General features: G+C 35.6%; 1 protein-coding gene across 2 annotated transcripts in view; it reads left to right on the top strand.

Annotated features, from left to right (window-relative positions):
- Positions 1 to 27,174, top strand: part of UBR1 (ubiquitin protein ligase E3 component n-recognin 1) — a 135,784-nt gene that overhangs the window by 63,044 nt on the left and 45,566 nt on the right. For both annotated transcript variants that reach the window (XM_075531843.1, XM_075531844.1), the window contains 14 exons: positions 544 to 724; positions 2,993 to 3,054; positions 3,302 to 3,412; positions 7,682 to 7,747; positions 7,997 to 8,098; positions 9,892 to 9,955; positions 11,025 to 11,149; positions 16,363 to 16,415; positions 17,267 to 17,369; positions 18,153 to 18,201; positions 20,028 to 20,182; positions 21,662 to 21,761; positions 22,943 to 23,052; positions 25,602 to 25,688. In XM_075531843.1, the coding sequence (XP_075387958.1) occupies positions 544 to 724; positions 2,993 to 3,054; positions 3,302 to 3,412; positions 7,682 to 7,747; positions 7,997 to 8,098; positions 9,892 to 9,955; positions 11,025 to 11,149; positions 16,363 to 16,415; positions 17,267 to 17,369; positions 18,153 to 18,201; positions 20,028 to 20,182; positions 21,662 to 21,761; positions 22,943 to 23,052; positions 25,602 to 25,688 (1,368 nt within the window). The remainder of the gene's footprint in view (positions 1 to 543; positions 725 to 2,992; positions 3,055 to 3,301; positions 3,413 to 7,681; positions 7,748 to 7,996; positions 8,099 to 9,891; positions 9,956 to 11,024; positions 11,150 to 16,362; positions 16,416 to 17,266; positions 17,370 to 18,152; positions 18,202 to 20,027; positions 20,183 to 21,661; positions 21,762 to 22,942; positions 23,053 to 25,601; positions 25,689 to 27,174) is intronic.

Here is a 27,174-nt window from a genome sequence, read left to right as displayed (position 1 = left end):
GTATTTTCCCTTGTTTGTGTCTCTGTTTATTCTATTTGTCTGCTTAAAATGATATGGTTCTTATCATGCCCCTACTTACATTCTACATGTTCTTTTAGGCCCCATTCAAAAGCTGTTTTTATAATGTCTTCCTAATTAGTTGTGATTCGTTTCTTTACCCTTTTAGAGTTTATACCATGTATATGTTATTTAAAATATTCATTGGTTATATGTGTTTTTATCTTATGGTTTCTATTCATATGCAGTTCCTTTAGAGTAGTGATTTTCAACCTTTCTAATACCGCTACCCTTTAATATACAGTTCCTCGTGTTGTGGTGATCCTCAACCATAGAATTATTTTCATTGCTACTTCATAACTTATTTTGCTATTGTTATGAATTGGGTGAACCCTGTGAAAGGGTCGTTCGACCTCCAAAGGGGTCACACCCACAAGTTGAGAAACCGCTGCTTTATCTGTGGCCCCTAGTAATATATTTAGTACACAGAAAATGATGAGTGTTGGAGTATGTAACTTACCATCTGTGGTGTCCTTTTCCTTTTAGGAAGAACTCCTACTAGTAGCTTACAAAGAATGTCACAGAGCTGTGATGCGATGCAGTACAAATTTCGTATCTAGTGGCAGGAGAGTAGTACAATTGTGTGGTCATACTTTGAGAACTAAGTCTTACAGAGTATCTGAGGATCTTGTAAGCATCCATCTGCCACTCTCTAGGACTCTTGCTGGTGAGTATTTTGTTATGCATGATTCTATTAGCTTTATTTTATAGCTACTGAAAGTAATAGAATTATTCTACTCTTTTTTAAAAAAATAGTCATTTTATTGGGGGCTTTTACAACTCTTATGTGCTCAATCCGTTGTATCAAGCACATTTGTACGTATGTTGTCATCATTTTTGAATTATTCTATTCTTATTTCCTGCCCAATGTATACACAAATACTCTACTGCCAGTAAGAGTTGTCATTGCCCTTTAATGAGCTGTTTTAGAGAAAGAATGTCAATCTAGAAATGTTTACATGGGCCTTTGTTAGCTGGCTCAAGTAATGAATTCTTGTAGCTTACACTGTAGGGCTAATTTAAAAACTTATTCTCTGCCGTCTCCCCACTCACACACAAAATTTAATATCTCATTGCTCTTTTTACCGTTCCTCTGTGTCTGTTTCACCAGTATACTATTTAAATCAGACCTACATCCATTAGGATTTTTTAGCAACTTTTTAAAAGCATAATTTATATATACTAAAGTGAACATATTTCAAGTATACAGGTAATTCGTTTTGACAAATATATATATATATATGCCCATGTAACACCTCCTCCATCAAAATATCAAGCATATCCATCATCCCAAGATGTTACTTATTCTCCTTTTTGCCACTGATCTGATTTTCATCACTATAGATAAGGTTTACTACTCTAGAACTTGATATGTACATCTGTGTATAGATAGAATATCATGGTACAGCTATAGAATTTTGTGTGTAACTCCTTTTGTTCAACATGGCTTTTAATCCATGTTGTAATATCAATTAGGAGCACATTCATTTTTGTTAATGAGTATAGAGCTATTGTACAGTTATACCACAATTTACTTTTCCTTTATCTATTGTGATATCTACTTGAAATGTATTTAATTTTTAGTTATGATTAAAGCTGATATTAACATTCATGAATAAGCCCCTTTGTGCACAAATATATGTGTGTGTATGGGTATGTATACACACATATATCTTCATTTCTCTCAAATACTTATCATGAATACATAGGAGAGGAAGACTGAGTCATATGGTAGATGGATGTTTTAAGTTTTTAATAAACTGCCAACCTGTTTAAAAATAGCAATGCCATTTTACATTCTCACTACCAGTTTATGAAAGTTTCAGTTGCTTCAAAGCCTTATCATTGCTAGTGCCTTGTTCTATCACAGTTTACTTTCAGTTTATAACTGCTTGATCAATAAGGGCCTATTATTGTTTCCATGTTTGGTTATTGTCTCTTTCACAGACTATATCTTAAAAAATTTTTTTTAAATCTTTATTTATTTATTACATTTTATTAGGGGCTCATACAACCCTTATCACAATCCATACATATACATACATCAATTGTATAAAGCACATCCATACATTCCCTGCCCCAATCATTCTCAAAGCATTTGCTCTCCACTTAAGCCCTTTGCATCAGGTCCTCTTTTTTTTTTTTCCCTCCCTCCCCACTCCCCCCTCCCTCATGTGCCCTTGGTAATTTATACCTTGTTATTTTGTCATATCTTGCCCTATCCGGAGTCTCCCTTCCCCCCCTTCTCTGCCTTCTATCTCCCAGGGAGGAGGTCACATGTGGATCCTTGTAATCAGTTCCCCTTTTAAAATTTTTTGTGAGGAACTAACACTTCCAGGTGCAGAAACTGCTCTCAGTCTCTGTATTTACTCCTAAGTAACTTACTAAAGCTATTTTATTCAGTTCTTCACATTGTATAATTTTATTTTATTTATATGTAAAAATTGGAATTATTTTTACTTCTTTTTATGCTTGATTAAGATCAGAATAATATTCTACCTGTCAAGAAATATTCTTTTGATCTTTTTTTCTCAGTGATTTAAAAATGTAAAAATTCCTAGTTTGAAAGGCATAACAGAGCCAGCCAGGCTAGATGTGGCAGGTAAGGCATGTTATGCTGACCCAAGTATTAGCGATAAAATAAAACGAAATTTTAAAGGTTAAAAAAATCAGAATAATAATATGTCAAGGGAAAACAAGATATTTTTACAGAATATATCACCGTGCACAATGGTAGGATCTTAACTATAATAATAATAATATCAATGTTTCAAAAAAAGAAGTCAGAAGTCCTAGAGTATCATTTCTAAGCTCTATAAACATACATTTAATTAAAATTGACTTTCCAAACTTGATGAGTTAATTTGGAAACAAGTAGACTGGCTTTAATTATTTTTTTGTATTTCTCCTTTTTTTATTTTGTTTTTATTTTTAGGTCTTCATGTGCGTTTAAGTAGGTTAGGCGCTGTTTCCAGGCTTCATGAATTTGTGCCTTTTGTAAGTGACTATATGAAGTATATATTTTCATTTCTTCTCATGAACACTTTTCAGTTGCATGGGTGGGAAGGAAAACAATAATTTCAAACTCACCTGAGTTTCCCATTATTTCCATTATTAATATCACGTCTATGTATATACATAAAACTTTAAATCACAATGGCTTAGAAGTCACCTAGTTCAAGTCATCTCATTTTTCCCATGAAAACCTGTGAGAAATAATGCAGTTGACCTGGCTCTGTTTCAGGAGGACTTTCAAGTAGAGGTCCTAGTGGAATATCCTTTGCGCTGCCTGGTATTGGTGGCTCAGGTTGTCGCTGAGATGTGGCGAAGAAATGGGCTTTCTCTTATTAGCCAGGTAAATTGCTCACATTTATGGATGTATTTATTCTGATAGCTACATGTTTACAATATATGTGTGTATAATTTTTTGCTTTTATATCAGTCTATTTGGTGTTAAATATTTTCTTTCTCTTTTATACGCTTGGAAATGAAAAAAAAAGGATAATAGACATATTTCCTATCTATTTGCTGCTTATTGTAGCTCACTTATAAAAAACTAGTGTCCTTGAATGGATAGCTTAAATGATATCAGTGGTACCACTAGAACGCTGCTATTAATATCTCTTTTCTGAGGATTACTTTACAAGAGCATCTCTAGTCTTCTTACTGCCTGTCCAAATTAAAGGGCATCTTATAATTTTATCCTCAGTTATAGAGCATTTGAGTTATGTTTTGCTTAAAATATGGGGGTGAGGGACAAAGACTTATAAAGATACCACATTGCAGAAAAATGGTCTTACTATTAATGATAGAAAAATTATCTATTTTTATTTTCACTTGTTTGTCAGTTTGTTGTACTGTGGTGACTTGTGTGTTGCTGTGATGCTGGAAGCTATGTCACTGGTATTTCAAATGCCATCAAGTTTCACCCAAACCTGAAAGTGAACAGGTTTCAGCAGAGCTTCCAGATTAAGGACAGACAGCAAGGAAGGCCTTGGCTTCCCACTCTGGAGGAAGAAGTCGTTGGAAACCTTATGCATAGCTTCAAAATACTGTCAGATTCTGAAAGCCTATACAAAGGAAACAACATTGTTGGAGATATTGCTGCAAATGGGCCCCTCAAGTCCACGGACACACGAAATGTAACTGAAAAGGAGATGATTTCTTGGAGGGGAGTTGACTATGATGACGTGAGTCCAGTGAAGCCTTTCGGATCTTCATTTCCTGATGGGACACCACCTAAAACAAAGAGAAACAGCTGCAAAGATCTTCTAATGATTGGAACTTGGAAGTGCAAAGTATGAACTTAGGAAAATTGCAAGTGGTCAAAACAAAACAGAATGCATAAAGATAGATATGCTAGGGATTAGTGAGCTGAAATGGACTGGTATTGGTCATTTTGAATCAGAAAATCATATGATTTACTATGCTGGGAATAATATCCAGGAAAAGCAGAACATTCGTTGTCAGAAAGGATCTTGCTAAATCCATCATGAAGTACAGTGCTATCTGTGATGGAATTATATCTATCTGCTTTCAAGGAAACCCAACTATTAAAATTGTTATTCAGATTTATTCACCAACCACAAAAGCTAGTGATGGAAAAATTGAAGAATTCTACCAATAACTTCAGTTGGAAATTGATCAAACATACAATCAAGATACATTGATAGCTATTGGTGACTGGTATGCAAAAGGTGGAAACAAAGAGGCAGAAACGGTAGTTGGAGAATATGGAGTTGGTGATAGAAATTAAGCTGGAGATCACATGATAGAATTTTGCACAACCAAAGACTTTATGGCAAATACCATTTTCCAACAACACAAAAGTTGATTATATACTAGACTTCTCCAGATGGAATTACACAGAAATCAAATTGATATTGAAGCTTAATATCAGCACTAAAACCAGACCAGAGGCCAACTGGAACAGACCATCAATTGCTCAGATTTAAGTTCAGGTCAAAGCTGAAGAAATGTAAGTTTCCAGAAGCCAAAATATGACCTTGAGTCTATCCCACCTGAACTTCATGAACATCTCAAGAACAGATTTGACACACTGACCACTTATGACAGGAGACCTGATGAGCTGTGGGAGGACATCAAGACCATCATTCATAAAGAAGACAAAAGATCTTTTAAAAGGAAGGAAAGAAAGAAAAGATCAAAGTGAATGTCGGAAGAGACTGAAACTTGCTCTTAATCGTAGAGTAGCTAAAGCAAAGGAAATAAAGCATGAAGTCAGGGAGCCGAATAGAAAATTTCAAAGGGCAGCTCAAAAAGACAAAGCCGAATATTATAACAAACTATGCAAGGACCTAGAATTAGAATACAGAAAGGAAGAACAAACTCAGCATATCTGAAAGTGAAAGAACTCAAGAAAAATTCCAAGTCTCATATTGCAAGTTTGAAGGATTCTATTGGGAAAAATAGTGAATGATGCAGGAAACAGCAAGAGAAGATGGGAAAAATACAGAGTCACTGTACCAAAGAGAACTAGTTGACCGTCTACGATTCCAGGAGGTGGCATATGAATAAGAACGCATGGTGCTAAAAGAAGTTCAAACTGTACTGGATGCATTCGTAAAGCAGAAGACTCCGGGAAGTAATGGATACCGACTGAAGTATTTAAGGAAGCGGAAGAAGCACTGAAAATACTTAACTTGTCTAAATCAGGAAATTTAGAAGACAGCTACCTAGCCAAATGCCTGCAAGAGATCCATATTTGTGCCCATTCAAATGAAAGGTAGCCAACAGAATGCTCAGACTATGGAACGATATCATTTATATCACAAAAGTAAAATTTTACTTAAGATCATCCAACAGAGTTTACAGTTGCATAGCGACAGGGAACTGTCGGAAGTTTAGGCTGGCTTCAGAAGAGGGTGTGGAGTGAGGGATATCCTTGCTACTATCAGATCTTGGCTCAAAGCATAGAGTATCAGAAAGATGTTTACTTACGCAAAGGCATTCGACTGTGTGGACCAGGGTCCTCAAACTTTTTAAACAGGGGGCCAGTTCACTGTCCCTCAGACCCATTGGAGGGCCAGACTATAGTTTTTAAAAAAAAAAAAAACTATGAACAAATTCCTGTGCACACTGTACATATCTTATCTTGAAGTAAAACAACAAATGGGACAAAAACACCTGGCGGGCCAGATAAATGTCCTCGGCGGGCTGCATGTGGCCTGCGGGCCGTAGTTTGAGAACCCCTGGTGTGGACCATAATAAACTATAGGTAGCCTTGAGAAGAATGGGAATTCCAGAACACTTCATTGTGCTCATTTAGAACTTGTAAACAGATCAGCAAGCAGTTGTGTGAACAGAAGCCAGGAATACTGCATGATTTAAAATCAAGTAAGGTGTGCATCAGCGTTGTATTCTCTCACCATACTTGTTCAATCTATATTTTGAACAAACCATCAGAGAATCTGGATTATATGAAGAAAATTTCACATCAGGATTGGAAGAAGGTTTAGTAACGACTTGCGATATACAGATGACATAGGTTGGCTTGCTAATCATGAGGAAGAATTGAATCACTTGTTGATTAAGATCAAGGATTGTAGCCTTTAGTATGGATTACAACTCATTATAAAGAATACCAGGTCCCTCACAACTGGACCAGTAGGTAACAACATAATAAATGGAGAGAGGTTGAAGTTGTCAAAGATTTTTGTCTTTCTTGGATCCACAGTCAGTGCTCACGAAAGAGATCCAAAGATGTATTGCATTCAGTAAATCTGCTGCACACAACCTCTGTAGAGTCTTGAGGAGCAAGGATATTTCTTTGAGGACTTAAGGGCACACGACCCCAGCCATGGTGCTTTCCATTGCATCCATGTGCATGTGATAGTTGGACATTGAATAAGGAAGACCATAGAAGAATAGATGCATTTGGATTTGTTGCTGGAGAAGAATATTGTAAGCATCATGGACTGCCATCAGGACAAACTTCTGTATTGGAAGAAGTAGGGCCAGAGTGTGCCCGAGCGGCAAGGATGGCAATACTTCATCTTAGATACTTTGAACATAAAGTCAGTCAGAAGAGAGCAGTCCCTGGAGAACGACATCATCATGTTTGGTAAAGTGGAGGAGTGGCAAAAAAGAGAAAGGCCCTCAATGAGATGGCCTGATACAGTGGCTGCATCAATGGGCTCAGGTACAGGAACAGTTCTGAAGGTGGTACGGGACCATGCAGAGTTTCCTTATTTTTTTGTATAGGGTTGCTATTGATTGGAGCTGACTCGATGGCACCTAACAACATCAGTCAGCAACAACATTATTGTTTATTTCCTCATTTTTGTCAAGCCCTTAACAGGATTATAGACCTGCCACTTCTTTTTGATCTCTAATGAGTTCTAGGGGTTTGTGGTTTAAAGAAACATTTAAGAATAGTTTTAGGTGTTTTGAGGGGTGACTCGGGAAGAAATAATTTAAGATGTAAGCCCGGAATGAGCATGTACACAACCTACGTGCTCACTATTCTTGTACAGTTGTATAACCAGTACAATAACCTTCATTTGAAGTTACAACTTTATTATCAGTTTATACACAAGAACAAGTGTACCTGAGAATTTTGCTTGAAACAAAATAGTACTTTTAGCTTCTTTTTGTTTTATAGGTGTTTTATTACCAAGATGTTAAGTGCAGAGAAGAAATGTATGATAAAGATATCATCATGCTTCAGGTACCTGTTTAAATTTCTTTTGGTATTTGCGCCATGGTCTTCTTAAATTGTCTCTTTTTTCCCTTAAATTCTTTTCCAATAATAGATATTGTAGTTACTTTTTTATTGTTTTAGCTTAGATTATTTTCACTGTTCAAATTGATTCAGGCAGCATAGAAATGCAAGGGTTATTTATTGTCTGTAAACAGTTCTGTTACAGTTATTTCTCAATTTAATATATGAGAAATATGTGTTGGATTTCTTTTACAGATTGGTGCATCTGTAATGGACCCTAACACGTTCTTGTTACTGGTACTACAGAGGTATGAACTTGTTGATGCTTTTAGCAAGACCATATCCACAAAAGACCAGGTAAACAACAGAAAGTGATAGTGGAATAATTCCAAAGGGAATACTATTGTTACTCTTTAATCATATTTTAAAATTTCTTTATGTCTACTTCCAAAAATCACATCTATACGTGGGACGTGTGTGTGTGTGCATACACATATACTGAAAAAATTAGAAAATAGATATAAACAGAATGGAAAAGCAAAATCCCATGAAACACTGCCTTCTAGAAATGATCATTTACAGATTTGCTGTTTGTGTGTTTAAAGCAAAAATGGGATCATTCTCTATATGCTGCTTTGTAACTTGCTTCTTTTGCTTATCAAAATAGTATACCAAGTTTTTCTTGCGACTCAATAAATATGTGGCAGTATTATTTTTTAAAATACATCATGGTATTCCAGTGTATGATTATATTACAAGGGGATAGAAGTTGAAAAACACGTGAGACTACCAGCTATTAGAAGGTTCTGAATAGAATGCAAGAAAAATATGTAACAAATATATGTGTATGTAAATCTTCAAGTCTGGAAATGAACCACATGGCCCAGTTTCAGATACACAGTAAATGATGAGCATCATAAGGCCTATAAGAACCTCATAGGAGCAGTACTACTAGTTAGGGGCACACACCTTAGAGTAATCAGCCATTTGAGGGCAAATGAAAAGCCTTTCCCTAAGAAGAAAGTCCAGAAAGATTAGATGAAGAGGGGAATGCACGAAGGGGGAGGAGGAAGTAGGATAAAGGATGTTCACATTGTGAGACTTGAAATCTAATAGATAAAATGTGTATGCATTACTGAATGGAAAACTGATCTGCTTTATAAACCTAGACCCGATTTTTAAAACTTTTTAATTTGTTGAAAAAATCCCATTTTTCTGTTCAATTTTTCCACAAACTTTTTAAGCCCCTTATATACTCTTGGTCCCCTATTGTTATTAGATTTGGGGACTTATAAACCTCTTTGTACCTAAAATACTGGAACACTTGTGTAATTATTCTATTAAGCTAAATTCTCTCAGAAAAAATTGTTTTAATATAAGCTCTTTCCAGCAATCTGTGTATCTATAATGGCACTGGTATTAGAATTCTTTTTGATCGTTGTCAGTCTGATTGTTAAAAGATGGCATTTCATTTTAAATTGCAGCTTTTCAATTATCAGGGAGCCTGACCTTTTTATCCATTTGATAATGAATGGATCGAGTCCTTTAGTTTACCTTTATTCTTTTTTTTTTTTTAATAAAAGCTCTTTATTTAGTAAGGATATTAGCTTTTCACCTACTATATTTGATACCTTTTTCACAGTTTTTACTTTGTCTCATGATATTTGTCAAATCTTTGTTGTTTTAATATTTGAAGTATTAGCTTATAAAATAGCCCCTGCCTACTTTGAATTTATGAAATTATGTGACTAATTCTTCCAATTTAGGAACCACCTATAAATGGCCAAGAGAAGGATAAAAAATTATCATGTTAATATTTGGTTATGTTTTATACTCAGTAAAATTGAGTGTCTGACATTTTCTTAACCTAAGTAGAAGAAAAGTGAAAAACTAAAATTACTTTGTTGATGTAAGGCTTTATAAGGAATAATAAACATAAAGATGATAATAATATCTGGTATTTGTGTTTGAGTATTTATTGTATGCACCAGGTATTGTGAACCTATTGAATTTGATGGCAAAAACGGGATTTCATCTCATAGCTACCTGTTGCTGTGGTCTAAAATAGTGTGCTAAACTGGATGGAAGTGCATGTTTCATGGAGATTTGGGATTCTTATGTAATTAATTTATTCTTTTTCAATTCCATAGGATTTGATTAAACAATATAATACACTAATAGAAGAAATGCTCCAGCTTCTCATCTACGTTGTGGGTAAGATTAAACATGTTCTCAAGTGGACAGTGATTACGTTTTTAAAAGTACATTAGCTATAATTTATCATTTTATTCCTCTATAAAACATATTGTATAAAATATTAGAGTGATGTGATTGACTTAACAGTTTAAAAACCTACCTTAATTAAAAATTTTTTTGTTAAGGTGCAGATTTAACAACTTTTTATTGTCTTGCTTTGTAATTGGTTGGACTTCCTTTAAAGGTTTAGGAATATTATCACAGATAAAAATGTAGATAAAAATACATGTTTATAGATACAATTTACACATATTTTAATTACATTTATCTTTGAGGGAAATTTTAATATAATCTAGGTCAACAATATATTTTGTTGTTATTCTACTAAATTATAATTACATTGGCCACATTCAACTTATGGTAGGGGGAAAATGTCTTTTGTCAGGTATAATGTTTAGCAAATTATTGTTGACATTGCCTTTATTTATTTATTTTGATTTTATCTATTCAATATGGGTGTATTTTCTTGCAGAAATATTTGTAAATTCTTTTGACCTACTGAATACAAATATACTCTATATTACATTCACTCCTGTGTTTAACAGCTGGAGTCATCCAATGCCATCATTTTATTCTTGACTTTTGTTTTGTTTAATTATTTTATTGGGGGACTTACAATTCTTATCACAATCCGTACATACATCCGTTGTGTCAAGCACACATGTACATTTGTTGCCACCATCATTCTCAAAACACTTGCCTTCTACTTGAGCCCTTAAGTTGGCTGCTCATTTCCCCCTCCCTCCCCACACCCTCTTCCCTCATGAACCCTTCATAGTTATTATTATTCTGTCATACGTTACACTGGCGTCTCCCCTCGAGTTCTTCTTATTCTGACCTTTGTCTCTTGTGATGTACTTTTCTACATCGGATGCTTTTATTGTTCAGTTTTGAAAACATGGCTAAATAAATTTTGATCCCTCTCGTCACCTCAATTTAATGCAGTGCTCTTTGCATAGATGCTCCTGGTGGAGAGAAATTTAAGCAGAAAGCAAATCATTCTTTTTCTTTTCATTATTTCTATTAGGAGAGCGTTATGTACCAGGAGTGGGAAATGTGACCAAAGAGGAAGTCACAATGAGAGAAATTACTCATTTGCTGTGTATTGAACCTATGCCACACAGTGCCATTGCCAAAAATTTACCTGAAAATGTAAGTCCAGATTTATTTTTTTCTTCACTTAATTCAAGATGAATCATTTGTTCTTTTTCTTTAATTGGAAGCGCTCTGTTTTAGGTCAGTATATTTGGCAAAAAGTGCGATGTTATTATTTTATAGACAGAAACCTATAGACCTTTTGTTCAACGATAAGAACTTTGATTCTGGGCTTCTGAGCGTTTTAGAAAATGTTTTAGAACAAGAAACTCTTTGACTTTTAGATTACTTTAAAATAGTATTGTCCAGCGGAAAAGGAGACTCCGTTAAAATACTGAGACTCACTCTTTGGATATTGTATTATTCAGGTCTGAAGCAGACATCAAGAAAAAAAATCTATTTATGATTGAATTAGGGAGACTACTGTGCAAGGTTGAACTGGTTGAAGGAGAGGGAAAGAAGGTTTAGTAGAGGCACCCTAGATGAGCAGGCAACTTAGGTAGGCTTGGCACCTACCCATGCCTGCCTCCCAATTGAGCCTACATTAATATTTTTGTGTGCTTATTGCTGGGGAGCAACCAATAGGAAGCATGCTCTGGTGTGATCAGAGCAAGCAGGTAAGGCCTTTGGTCAATTAAGCTTGCTCTTTAGGAGAGCTAAAGGCTATATCCTCATGGCCCACATATGGTATTCATGTTTTTATATAGGCAACTATTGAATGGTCCTAAAGATTTTGAGTCTTACAATTTCCCTATGATTTAATTATGAATTAGAACAATGATCCTTAAAAGGAAATTAGACTTATTTGGGCTCTTTATAGATAGTATAAATGGTTAACGCACTGAACTACTAACCAAAAGGTTGAAGGTTCTAATTTACCTAGAGCTGAACTTAGGAAAAAGGCGACGTGATCTGCTTTTGAAAAATCAGTCATTGAAAACCCTGTGGAGCACAGTTTAGTCGGAGACATATGGGATCTCCATGAGTCACAATCAACCTGATGGCAGCTGAGTTTGAGACAGTGTGTTCTACTAAACAGCTGTGCTAGAAAAGGAATAAGCTAAATGATTATTTCTGTGAAATAGTGGAAATACTGTTTTAAGTAAGTTTTTTCAAACTAAAATAAGCACATAACTTTAAAATATGTGATTATAAAACACCTAAAATCATTCCTTATACTACCAGTGGCACACCATATTTTATCACATGCCTCCTTTCCTCCTGCAAAACGTTTTAGGGCATACCTATAATCTGTTGATTACGTTTTTCTTTCTAAAGGCATTCTAATTTCTCAATTTCTTTAAGACTAGGAAGCTATGAGCTTACTCTAGTAATTTGACTAGGTCTTTTCCTGATTTTAAATGACTTCTTGAAAAATAATGTTTTCCTTCAAGAAGTTTAGGCAAATAGGAAAAACCATGAAATTGCAGAAACCTGTAATCAAGGGGTTTCAAATGTTTATAGAAACATGGGACTGGAAAAAAAAAAAGAAAGAAAAATGGAGCTGAAAGATAATCCATTTTTTCCATGAACTTTTTGAAGTCCTTTGTGCATATTAGTACATTTGCATAAGTATTTCCATTACTTGCTTGTCATTTTGTTGTGCCGTGGGGGCTTGTGTGTTGCTGTGATGCTGAAAGCTACATTGCTGACATTTCAAATACCAGCAGGGTTATCCAAATTGAATAGGTTTCAGCAGAGCTTCCAGACTGAGAACACACAACGAAGAAGGAATAGGCTGTCTACTTATGAGGAATTAGCCACTGCAAACCCTATGAATAGAATTGAAACACTGTCAGAGATAGTACCAAAAGGTGAGCCACTTAGGTCAGTGGACACTCAAAATCTGACTGAGGAAGTAGAGTCAACCACGAGTATAGCCTGTGGGAAGAAAGCCCTAGGGAGCTCATTTGCTGCTGGGGCACAACTCAAGGTAAGAAAAAACACCTACAAACATCAATTAATCATTGGAACTTGGAATGTATGAAGTATAAATGTGGGGTAATTGGAAATCATCAAAAATGAAATGGAATACATAAAGATTGACCTTCTAGGTCAGCAGTTCTCAACCTGTGGGTCACAACTTCTTTGAGGGTCAAACGACCCTTTCACAGGGGTCGCCCGATTCATAACTATAGCAAAATGACAGTTAGGAAGTAGCAATGAGAATAATTTTATGGTTGGGGCATCACCACCATATGAAGAACTGTATTAAAGGGAGGTTAAGAAGCACTGTTTTAGGTGTGAGTGAGTCCTCAATATGGACCCGTATTGGCCCTGTTGAAAAATGAGAAAATTACATGGTTTACTATATCAGGAATGACTGTCAAGAGGAATGGCATTTCATTCATCGTCTAAAAGAACATGGCAAGATCTGTCTTGAAGTGCAGTGCTGTCTGGGATGGGATAATGTCTTCCCATCTCCAAGGAAATCCAGTCAGAAGAACATGTTCATAGCAGATACCTTGTTTCAGTAACACACAAGGTGGCACAGGGACAAGGAAGTCAGATGAACTCTATCTGTGGAAAGAGGCAATGAAGAAGCGCAGTACCAGCAGCGAAAAGCTGTCTAAGGGCCAACTATGGAACAAACCATCCATTACGCATGTTTACATTTAGATTGAAGTTGGAGGAAAGAAGTCTACAGGAACCCAAATAAGACCTTGAGGATATCACCTCCCAAATTTGTAAAGGCTCAAGAACCAAACCTGATGCATTAAGCTGTGATGATGAGCTGTGGGGTGACATAAAGAATGCAAAAGGTCATTGAAAAGACAAGAAATAAAGAAAAGATCAGAGTGGATATCAGAAGAGACGATGGCATTTCTCTTAATTGTAGAGTAGCCGAGGCAGGAAGAAATGATATGAAATCAAAGAGCTGATTAGAAGTTTTCAAAGGGCAGCTCAAGAAGACAAAATAAAATCTTTTAATGAAATGTGCAAAGACCTAGAGTTACAAAACCAAAAAGGAAGGATATGTTCAGCATACCTTAAGCTGAAACAATAAAGCCAAGATTTAAGCCATGAGTTACAGTATTGAAAGATTCTATCAGTTAAATATTGAATGATGTGGAAAAATACACAGAAATTGTGCCAGAAAGAACTAATGGATATTTGATCAAGAAGTCCAAGCTGTACTGAAAGCATTAACTAAAAACAAGGCACAAGGAATTGATGGGACACCAGTAGAACTGTTTCAAAATTGGATGGATGACGTGCACTGGAAGAAGCACTCATTCATCAAAGCCAGGAAATTTGGAAGACAGCTTTTAGGCCTACTGACTGGAAAAGATACATATTTGTACCCATTCCATAGAAAGGGAAATCAATAAAATGTAATTTATAATCCATATAATAGTTGCAGAGTACACTGACAGGGAGCTGCCTGAGGTCTAGGCTGGATTTGGACATCAAAGAATATCAGAAAGACTTTTACTTGTGATTTCGTTGATTATGCATGGTTCATAACAAACTGTGGAGAGCTTTGAGAAGCATGGGGACTCCAAGCACGTCGTTGTGCTCGTGCAGAAACGTGTATACGGATCAAGAGGCAGCTGTGTGAATAGAAAAAGGCCATATGGCAAGGGATAGGGGCGTATCAGACTTGTAGCCTCTCACTGGACTTACTCACTCTGTATGTAGAGCATATAATCAGAAAATCTGGATTATATGAAGAAGAATGTGGAATTATCATTGGAAGAAGGCTTTTTTACAACCATGCTTGGTGAAAGTGAGAAGGACTCGAAGCACGTGCTGTTGAGATCAAGGATCACATCCTTCAGTATGGATTACAACCCTATGTAAAAAAACAACCAAAACCAGAGTCCTCACAAATGGACCATGATAAATGGAAAAAGATTGAAGCTGTCAAAGATCTTTCTTGGATACACAGTCAATGCTTATAAAAGCAGCAGGCAAGAGATCAAACTACACATTCTACCAGGTAAGTTTATACAAGACCTCTTTAAAATTTGAAAAGAAGGTTGTTACTTTGAGGACTAAGGTGTGCCTGACCACAGCTATGGTATTTTTAATTGCCTTATATGCATGTGAAAGTTTGTCATTGGCTATGGACGACCTCCCCCAAAATGATACATTTGAATTATGGTGTTGAATAAGAATATTGAAAGTACCATGGACTGCCAAGAGAACAAACAGATCTGTCTCAGAGAAAGTACAGCCAAAATGCTCCTTAGAGGCCAGGGTGATAAGACTGACTTTTATTTTAATCATTTTACAGCTCTTATCACAATCCATACATACATACAAGCACATTTGTACAATTGTTGCCCTCATCATTCTCAAAACATTTACTTTCTACTTGAGCCCTTGGTATCAGCTCCTCATGTTGCCCCTCCCTCTCCAATCCCCACCTCCCTCATGAACCCTTGATAATTCATAAATTATTATTATTTTGTCATATCTTAACACTGCCTGGCTTTGACTTAACATACTTAAGAGCAGTCAGTCCCTGGAGGACATCATACTTGATAAAGTGAATGGGGCAGTGAAAAAGGAAGATCCTCAACAAGATGGATTGACACAGTGGCTGCAACACTGGGGTCAAACATGAGAACAAATATGTGAAGATGTCCGAACCAGGTGGTGTTTCGTTCTGCTGACTCAACAGCACAGAACAATAAATGTAGGGGTTTTGTTATAAGTTACTAGTCAAATCCCTATTTTATTACCTTGGTTTTAGGAATTAATATAAAACAAAACTAAACTGATCGCCAGCAAGTTAACTGCAATTTATAACAATGGTATAAAACAGAGTAGAACTTTCTAGGGTTTCCAAAGTTGTATATCTTTATAGATACTGACTAGTATATCTTTCTCCACCAGAGTGGCTAGTGGGTTCAAACTACTGACCTTTCAGTTTGTAATGCAACACGTAATAACCCACTGTACTACCAGAGCTCCAGGAGTTCATGTGGAATAGGCTTAAATGCTAAGAACATTCTACATAAAGAAAAATGTCTTTTCTCTGAATAACAATACTGTGTGTGTACGCAAATACACAGCTAGTTGCAAACTGATAGAATTTCTTCAAGCAGTTTATATGATCTGTTAAGAAACTGATATTCCAAAGTAAATTGCTCCTATCTCTTTTTTTAATTGTTTATGAAACACTTCAGGGATGCTGTTAAAAATATCTTTCATCGCTTCTCGGCCTTTTGGCTAAGATCAAGTGTGAAAATATCTTTCAATTTACAATGAGACGAGAAATTTATATGAAAGTAACAATGACAAAAATATTGTTTCAACAGGAAAATAATGAAACTGGCTTAGAGAGTGTCATAAACAAAGTGGCCACATTTAAGTAAGTACTTAATAGTTACGCTATTTTAAAAGAGAGACTACTCTTTGTACTTGTACCATAAATACTTGGTAGACATTCTCAAGTTCTTGTCTGAACTCTTTAAGAATAAGAATGAACTATTAACAAGCAGCAGAGAATGAAGGACACATGATAGACTCTTGCACATGTTTGTAGAAATGAATATTTTTGGCAGGTAAATGAAAAATAACCATTTGTGATATTTGGTAGTAAGCAAGCAAATAAAGCTTTCTTAGAGTCTCTTTCCCATTAGTTCTAAGATATGGCTTCATTCTAATTCATGAGTTATGTTGTGCTATTCTCAGTGTTTAATATAGTATGTAACTTTTATTTAATGAAGTACTTATTTTAGAATTGAATAGAAACCAAAAGCTATTTAATATGCAAAATAAATAATGATGTCCTTTTGATTTTGGCACTTTTCTTTATAAAGCTGTCTAACGGCTGCAACATTTTCATCCACAGTTGGCTACTCTTTGAGATTTGACTTTAGACAATGCCGTGAGCTTTAATTAAACAGGCAACCTTTAGGCTTCAGAGGCCAAAAAATAACCTTATATTATAGGATCAGGTCTAGATACGTAAAATAAGACACCCCAGATTTACTTTAATTTTAAATTAGGAAACACAGCCTATCTATTGTTAAGACTTTGGACTGACCTGTAGGATTTTTAGTTTTGCCTTTGAAATGAAGTTTACTGTTTGCATTCAAGTAAGCTGTAAGAGTTCAATTTTTTTCTTTCTTTATTTTGAGTTTGTCAGTTTTCAGATTGTTTGCCTGTGTACTATACTTTAAGACCACCATAGTTCATTTGCATTTTCCATTTATATAGGAAACCAGGTGTATCCGGCCATGGAGTATATGAACTAAAAGATGAATCATTGAAAGACTTCAATATGTACTTTTATCATTACTCTAAAACACAACATAGCAAGGTAGGAATTAGTATCTTTTTTGAAAAAGTGTTTTGTGCTTTCTAACTCCGTAGGAAAATGCCGTGCTAACCCTCAATAATAGAGACCATTAATTATCCAAGCTATTAAAACTGAACCAATGTTATTTATTCACATTTTCCCAATTAAACAAAAAATGTTTTTTAATAACTGATTTTGGAGTAAGGAGAGTTAGTCAAGGATCGTGTACTTATTTTAATCTTTCTTTTCATCTCTATTTGAGGAGCCTCTGCTTTTTTTGCCATTTATAACTGACATTTTTATAGTGTGCAGGGAGAACTGCGCTTTAAAAGATCTCACATGCTATGTATATCTGATTGTGCTTTCATAGTTAGATTTGAGTTCAACAAGTTTTACCAAGAATTCTACTTAAGTGATATAAATTTCCCATTGAATCACATCAGTAGGCACAAAATGTCTCTGCCCCGTTAGTGATATTAAGTTTGATCACTTAGCTAAGGTGATAACCTGGCTTTGTCACTATACAATGAATGATTTCCTGCTTATGTTCACAGCGCCCCCTGCACACAATAGCACTCAGTAAATATTATTGATTGAGAAAATGAAGGCTAAATTCTACTTTGCAGTGGCCTCCGTTTGTGTAGCCACTTTGTTTCTGGGACCAGGTAGAATTTTAAATACATTTTTCAGAACCAAAACCAATATTAGTAGGCTGGTGAGTCTTTTCTGTCTGCTTCAAATCTTGGCAGTTATTTCGTGTTTGCCAGTCAATTTACTTTATGGTAGCTTTGCTTTTTAAAACAGGCTGAACATACACAGAAGAAAAGGAGAAAACAGGAAAACAAAGATGAAGGTAAAAAGTGAGATTCTAAATAGATTCATGTTCAGTGGCAGCAAAGCATGCATTGCTTTATTACTTCATTGGCGGTACAATTTTAAATGCACAGCGATTGTTGGTTGTTAGTGCTTTTGAATAGGTTCCAATTTATCACACCTGTGAACAGAACACAAACCAAAACACCACTTGGTCCTCAACCATGCTTACAGTGATGCTTGTGTTTGAGCCCATTGTTGCAGCCACTGAGTCAAACCATCTTGTTGAAGGTATTCCTCTTGTTTGCTGTTCCTCTACTTTACCAAGCGTCATGTTCTTTTTCAAGGATTGGTCTCTTCTGATAACATGTCCAAAGTATGAGATGAAGTCTCCCCATCTTTCTAAGGAACATTCTGTCCTTACTTTTCCCATGACAGAGTTGTTTGTTCTTTGGGCAGTCCATGATTCTTTCAATATTCTTTGCCAGGTCTATAATTCAATTTGTTTCCTGCTTCTTCGTCATCTTCTTCTTCTTCATTGATTCTTCTCTGGTCTTGTTTATTCAATGTTCAGCTTTCTCATGCTTGTGAGCCAATTGAGAATACCATGGATTGGATCAGGTCACCTTCATCCTCAAAGTAACATCCTTGTTTTTCAGCACTTTAAGGTCTTGTGCATTGATTGGGATTCAAGATTAATGAAATTCTTGACTATTTCAATCTTTTCTCCATTTATCATGATGTTACCTGTTCGTACAATGGAGAGGAGTTTTGATTTCTTTACACTGAGTTCTAATCCATACTGAAAGCTGCAATTGCTTCAAGTTCTCACTTACAGCAAGTCAGTTTGTGTCAACGGCATATCACAGGCTGTTAATAAAACTTCCTCCAATCCCGATGCTGCATTCTTCATATCCTCGGTTTCTATTATTACTTGCTCAGTATACAGATTGAATAAGTATGGTGAAAGTATGCAATGCTGACACACGCCTTTCTTAATCTTAAACCATGCCATGTTCTCTTGTTCTGTTCTCACAGCTGCCTCTTGATTCATGAACAGGTTCTGCGTGAGCACAGTGAAGTGTTGTGAATTCTTATTCTTCCCAAGGATCTCCGTAGTTGGTTATGATCCACACAGTCGAATGCCTTAGCATAGTCAATAAAAAATTAGTAAATATCATTCTGGTGTTCTCTGCTTTCAACTAAAATCCAGCAGACATCAGAAATTATATCCTTTGTTTCACGTCCTCTTCTAAATCCATCCTGATTTTCTAGCACTTCTCTGTTAGTGTACTCTGCTACTGCTCTTGGATGATCTTCAGCAAAATTTTACATGCATGTGATATCAATGCTGTTGTATAATTTACTCATTCTATTGGGTCACCTTTCTTTGGAATCGGTACAAATATGGATCTCTTCCTGTCAATTGGTCAGGTAGCTGTCTTCTAAAATTCTTGGCATAAATAAGTAAGTCGTTCAGTATTTCGTCAGCTTGTTGACACATTTCTATTGGTATTCCATCCATTCCTGGAACCTCGGGTTTTTTTGGAACCTCGTTTTTTAGCCATTGCCTTGGGTGCAGCTTTCAGTACCATTGGTTCTTATAGTAAAATAATTGAACACTGACTGGTTCTTTTTGGTCCAATGGCTGTGTATTCTTACTTGGATGCTTCCTGCGTCGTTCAATATTTTGACTACAGAATCTTTCAATACTGCCACTCAAGGCTTGAATTTTTTCTTGAGTTCTTTGTTTAAGATATGCTGAGCATGTAGGATAACCAGAATTAAAGTGTACCTATGTTTTTCTTGTCTCCTATCATCTCTCTCCTGCTCCACCTCCACCCTGCCTCACCCCAACACCACCAGCATTGCCGCCTCCACCACCTCCTGAATTCTGCCCTGCTTTCAGCAAAGTGGTTAATCTTCTCAACTGTGATATCATGATGTATATTCTCCGGACCATATTTGAACGAGCAATAGATGCAGATTCTAACTTGTGGACAGAAGGGATGCTCCAAATGGTATGTTTACCTGTAATAGTTTCTTCACTTTGCATCCTAGAGAAGACCCCTGGACTAGCTTTCTAATTTCTGTGAGAACTGCACCTAGAGTACCTGAAACCTAAAGATCAATAAAAATAGATTAGACATGGTATCAAGATCCTTCGTGATCCATTCTCATGTTTTCAATATCCTTATTTTGGGGAAGCATTTATTCTTTAAAAAACAAACCAAGAAGTTGGCCTGTTCCAACAAAGGTACAAATGTGCTTGACACAACGGATGTATATATGGATTGTGATAAGAGTTGTAGGAGCCCCAATAAAATGATTTTTTTTAAAGTTGGCCTGTTCATGCTAATAATAAATCCGCTGGCCATGATTACTTAATTTTAAAAATATTTTAAATTTCGTATGCTTATGAAGGACATTATCGTACAGGTTTTACAGGTCTACAGACCTAGGCTCTACTCTTGGGCTCCCTACTTTCAGATCGAGGAATCATTTCCTCATTGGTAAAGTGGGTGTAAATGCCATTACTTTAGTGTTTGTTGTTAGGGTTATTAAGTCATCAAGTGGTAGCAACGACTTTTTCTTTATATTGTTATATAATTTACCTAACCACCACACCTTGTTGTGGCTATAACTGGATTTAGCACTTTTTCAACCAAATTTTCTTTTCTTCCCTTCATATTTGTCAGTATGCAGATCTGTAGTTAGTATTGGGATGCACATGCACCTTCATTTTGTTATAAAGGTTATTTAATTCCTTCAGTGGGAAGAGAAAAAAATCAAACCCTAGGAATATATTTTAAATGAAAAGTTAGTTAAACTTACTCTTCCTCCAGCCAGCATCCTTTCTAGGAGAGGAGCATCACTAAAGGTGTGTGCTTCCGGAGATCATGCCCCACTGACTGGCACAGACAGGCCTTTCTTTCGGGATGGCTGCGTATCCTACTTTATGAATATACCATAGTGCGTTTTACCTGTGTGTCCTGTTAATGAACAATTAGATTGGTTGCTTTTAAATCTTTGTTACACCAAAGAACATTGATATTCACATTCTTATACAAATATTTGTACATTAAATGAATGTATCATCCTAATTCCTAGCACTGGAACCACACCATTATATATTCTCATAGATATTGTCAAATTGTCCTAAAGAAGTGATAAGCCAATTTATTTCCCCATCACCAGGGTAGTGAAAAAGTATTAGCTCACCCAAATCCTCTCCATTCCTGTGTTACTAAAATTCAATGTGTTTACGGCTTTAAAAAGTGAAAAAATAGATTTTTCCTATTTCAGTTCATATTTCTCTAATTTTAAAAGAGGTTTGACATCTTTCCTTTGTGTATTCAGTATTTAGTCTGTGAATTGCTTCTTCATAAATTTTGCCCATTTTTATTCCAATTTGGATACCTTATTGTTTTATATTGGTTTAAAATATACTTCTGGAAGAGCTACAATTTTTAAGATCTCACATTTTTTTTCTTTTTCAGGCATTTCATATTCTGGCATTGGGTTTACTAGAAGAGAAGCAGCAACTTCAAAAAGCTCCTGAAGAAGAAGTGACATTTGACTTTTATCATAAGGCTTCACGTATGTTTGAATATCACTTTTCAACAGTTTTTGTTTTTTGCCTACAAGTAATCTAAAGTTTAGCTCCTTTTAGGTTTTTAATCTGTCAATCCTTAAAGTTTAGAAATTTCTGAAATGTTTATCTTTTCTTAGCATTAAAAAATTTTAACTAATGTTTTCTATTATACAAAAACATTCTTAAAGTACCCTGCCTACTTTATGTTTCCATGTTTTTTACTCACTATTGCTTGTCTCAGTAGTATCAAATATTTGCTGCAGCATAATCATCAGATCCACATGATTCATCTGCCAAAGATGTTAATGTTTCTGAATTAAGATTGCCCCAGGGCTTAAATGAATGTTAATGTGTTTGTTTACATTGTTTTCAACCTGAAAGAACAAGATAGATTTAGATTAATTTTAAGTGCCCTTAGTTAAAGATATTTTTATTGTTGTTTTTTCAAAGCATATTTTAGAGACAAGCACCTTGTTTTCTATTTATGTATTAAATCTCTGAAGACATCATAAATCTGTTCCCACATTTTTGACATCTTTGTTCTCTGTACTAGACAGTGAGCTAAGTGAAGGAAAAATGAGCACTCATTGAGGATTGTTCTTAACTGCTAATGCTGGTAGAAAATGTGGGTGAGAGACCGAAACTTAATAACGTTTTCAGTATATATCTATCATATTGTAAAATTTTATACGTGGTACTTCATATAACTGCATATTCTTCCTTTGAAAAATTATTATTAAATAGTTGATTAAAACCACCAAATTCATTGCCCTCAAGTTGATTCTGTCTCATAGGAGAGAGCATAACTGCCCTTCCGGAGCAGAAAGATTCATATTCTTCCCGAGTAGTGATGGTGCTTTCAAATTGCTGACCTTGTGGTTGATAAGCAAAATAGCAAAGCTTATTTTTCAGGAGAAATAACATTAGCCAGAAAGCTTTTACATAATTAAGCAGCTTTAGTCATACTCTTGGCAGCAAAATGAAAAGGTCTTTTGAACCCACCTTGGTAGAAAGATGTGACAGCTTCACAAAGCCAGCTTTGGAAATCTTATGGAGTAATTCTATTCTGTCTGGTAATATGACTGTGAATCAGAATTGAAGTGATGCCAACACTTAACAGGTTTTACACATACTTATGTGAAGATACAGAATTACTTTTGATAAATCATTTTTACATTTTAAAAAGGATTGGGAAGTTCAGCCATGAATGCTCAGAATGTACAAATGCTTTTGGAAAAACTCAAAGGAATTCCTCAATTAGAAGGCCAGAAGGACATGATAACATGGATACTCCAGGTAAATCAGAAAAGTAAATTTATCCTGTCTTGGCTTAAATATTTATAAATCCTCTGCTTATCTTTAAAGTGAAACCACCATATTCTTCGATTGCAAAGTCATTTACTACAAATTTTCATGGTCACGCAACTTCTCTTTTTTTCATTTCTTTGAGGGGTTTTTATTTGTTTGTTTTTAATAAGGTGGGTTTATTCATTTGGGCCACTGTTCAGCCATTTGTATTGAATGCCTGCTGTGTGCCATGATCACGTCTAGACTGTGAACAAGATAGGCAAAAGGAGATATATGCTAGTTGAGGTACATACACTAAACAAATAAGCAAATTTAATAAGCTGAAGAGAATGTTATTCTTGATGGTTAACCAGAGATGATCTTCCAGAAAATGACATTTGAAAGGAGACCTGAATAAGATGGAGTCAGTCTTATAGGAATCTGGAAGAGCATTTATAGAAGAGGGAACAAAAGGTGCAGAAGCTCTAAGGTGACCAGAAAGAAAGCAATTGTGATGGAAATATATCAGAAGGGAGAGAGACTGACGATGAGACCAGAGAAGCAGCTGAGGGTGACATTATAGGTCAGGGCAAAGTATTTGGATTTTATTTGGAGGCTCGAGGGAAACCGTTGAAAGATTTTAACTGATGCAGTCTGATCAGGCGCCTGTTTGGTGAATGGCCTCTAGGTGACAGGCGTGGAAGCAGGGAAGTTGCTGGGACACTATTGCTATGATCGTAGTGAGGAATGAGCTTGGCTTATGCTATGCTGCAAATGGCAAGAAGCTAGACTGATTCAGGTGTACTTCAAAGGTCGAATCGAAAGGACTTGCTGATAAATTAGAAGAAAGGGATGAGGAAGATTCAGGAATCAAAGAGGACTTTTAAGTTTGAACTATTGGGTGGATGGAAGTGTCTTTGAGAGAAGAGGAAGTGGAATAGGGAGAAAGGCCAGGAATGTTGCTTTAATGGAAAACCAAACCCCTCTACAAAAAATCATGGAACTTCTCTGTTTATATGGTAATTAAAGTTTTATCCCATTTTCAGTAGATACTGTCTTGATATTTAGAATGTGTATAATGACTGTTTCTTTGTCATTCTCAACTGTATTTCATGATATTATTTGTAATTCAAAAGGTTGCCCATTTTTACTTCTTCATCAGAAAAACTCCTTAAGCAAGTTCGATGTGATTGAAATCACAGCAGTAAGATAATATTATTATTATCAAGTTTCTTTGGAAGTAGATTTTATAAATATTTAGTACTAGATTTACCGATAAATATGAAACCAAAACAGAACCAGGAGGATATAATTATTTTACCATTATAAAGAAAATAGTGAAGTCCAACATTCATATTCTTTTTTTTTCCTCTAGTTCTTTTTTTTTTAAACATTTTATTAGGGACTCATACAACTCTTAGCACAATCCATACGTATACACACATCAATTGTATAAAGCACCAACATTCATATTCTATAGATACTAAAAACTTACTGCCATTGACATAATTATAATTCATGTGGACCCTATTGACATGTTATAAATTGGAAATTAATTTTCTATTATTAGAATACCAAAATTAACAACCAAAATATATAAAAAAAGAAACACAAGTGTCTGCTCTTAACAAACACTAATTATATTACCCAGATCTATAAAGTTACATTGTAAGTGTTCCTTGTAGGAATTTTTTTTTGCCCAAGATTGAAGTTTTTCATAGTACTAGTAAGTTTATGGTTATAACGGTCTATTTGTGAAACCTTGGTGGGCTTTTTTTTAAAAAGAAGATTATTGAAGAAGTATCTCTCAAGTTACATGATTAATTAAAAAGAGATGTCAGAAACTATAGTAGTTCTTATGCAAATACAAATATGTATTAATAAAATACATATTTGTGGCTATGTTATAATTAGTAGCCTATATTTCATGTACTTTTAGATATTTTGCTATCTGTGGAGCTGATTAAAATCCATGACTTCATAGTTTATATACATATATATAGGCTGTTTTGTTTTCCTAAAATAAATATACATAATCTTTAACAGTGGTTGCTTTCCAAGAAGGGTCTTCACATTCCTTTGCACTAAAAAATATTACTTTAAATTTTTAGATGTGTTGTAGTAGAATGAACTCTGGGCCAAAGAAGCACTTTTCTCTTCTGGCAAATGTCTGTAAAACTGGGCAGTCTTAATTACTCCCACCCGTTTCAAACCATTCTCAAAATTAGGTCTATTTTAAAAAAAATTAGGTCTATTTTCTTTTTCCATATTTTGAAATTTTTCATGGCCATTTTGATGTGCCAGCATATCTGCAGAAGTCTTTCAGTAATAATGAGTTGTCATTTTTTCAGTGACACTAATATTTGGTGTAAGTCTTTCTTGCCGACTGCTTGTGAGTCTTCTATTAGAGCCGTCAGGCTGGGAACCCAACCAGCCAATTAGCTGCCCTGAGCCTCCTCTCCGCCTATATCGATGATGGCAAAATCAGATGCATGCAATAGTCTTTTCTTCATCAATCTGACCAAATCTTCACTGAGCATTTCATTTTCTTTTCACAGATGTTTGACACAGTGAAACGACTAAGAGAAAAATCTTCTTTAATTGTAGCAACGACATCAGGATCAGATTCTATTAAGAATGACGAGGTAATAATAGTATAATCGTATGATATTTATCTGTCTTTAAACCTTACTGAATCAGAGTGCTGCTTCTCTTTGTTAGAAGAAACCTGTTGGCTGCAAAGCACTTGCCATCTGTCCATCCCCTTTTTATATATCACAGGACCCTTAGTAGTGGCACGTAGCAGATGCTATTTATATGTATGTATTTTTCAAAAGCAGAAGAAATCAAGGTACAGAGGGGCCTCCACTGGAAATCCTATATTTCATTGATTTAAAACATTTTTAGTGTCTTGAAAATTGGATTATACCTTAATTGATGGCTTTTCATGGTTTAATCAGAAGCATTCTTTTCATACTGGAATGTAAGGTAATTGGCATGTTAATGAAATTTTATACTATAATGAATAAGTGTTCATGATTCTAACCATGCAATGATTGTTGTTTTTAGATTCTGTCAAGTCACTTCCGACTCATAGCAACCCTGTGCACAACAGAATGTAACACTGCCCAGTCCTGCGCCCTCCTCACAATTGTTCTGATGTTCAAGCCCCTTGTTGCAGCCCCTTTGTCAGCCCATCTTTTTTTTCTTTCTCTCTTATTTATTTGTTTAGTGAGAGAGAGTGAGTGACTGGATGAGTGAGAGTGAGTGAGAGTGCGTGAGTACATGAGAGTGAGTGAGTGAGGGAGTGAGTGAGAGTGCGTGAGTACATGAGAGTGAGTGAGGGAGAGTGAGTGAGAGAGTGAGTGTGAGTGAAAAAGTGAGTGAGTGAGTAAGAGAGTGGGTGAGAGTGAAAGTGAGTGAGAGAATGAGTGAGTGACAGTGCATGAGTACATGAGTGAATGACAGTGAGTGAGAGTGAGTGAAGAAAGTATGTGAGTACATGAGTGAGTGAGAGAGTGAGAGGGTGAGTGAGAGTGAGTGAGAGAGTGAGAGAGTACATGAGTGAGTGAGTGTGAGTGAGTGAGTGAGTGAGTGTGAGAGTGAGTGAATGAGAGAGTGAGTGAGAGTGCGTGAGTACATGAGTGAGTGAGTGAGTGAGTGAGAGTGAGTCTTGTCAGTCCATCTTACAGAGATGTTCTCTTTTTCACTGGTCTTCCACTTTACCAAGCATCATGTTCTTTTCTAGGAATTGGTATCTCCTGATAACATGTCCAAAGAATGTGAGACAAAGTCTTACCATCTTTACTTCCTATATTTTTACTGAGACGAATAGTGCTTCGAGTGCTTCATCAGCTTATTGAAACTTTTCCATTGATATTTCATTAATTCCTGGAGCCTTGTTTTGGGCTAATGCTTTCAGTGCCATTTTGTCTTGCTCTTGTACTATCTCATGATATAATTGAATGTCAGCTAGTTCTTTTTGGCCCAGTGGCTGTATTCTTTCCTTCTTATTTTAATGCTTCTTGCCTCATTCAAGTTTTGTTCATAAAATCTTCCAATATTGCGACGTGAGGCTTGAATTTTTCCTTAAGTTCTTTCTGTTTAAAATTTGCTGAGCGTGTTTTTCAT

The sequence above is a fragment of the Tenrec ecaudatus genome, chromosome 14 (assembly GCF_050624435.1).
Source record: "Tenrec ecaudatus isolate mTenEca1 chromosome 14, mTenEca1.hap1, whole genome shotgun sequence".
Classification (NCBI taxonomy): domain Eukaryota; kingdom Metazoa; phylum Chordata; class Mammalia; order Afrosoricida; family Tenrecidae; genus Tenrec; species Tenrec ecaudatus.
This window is presented reverse-complemented; position numbering and strand designations above follow the sequence as displayed.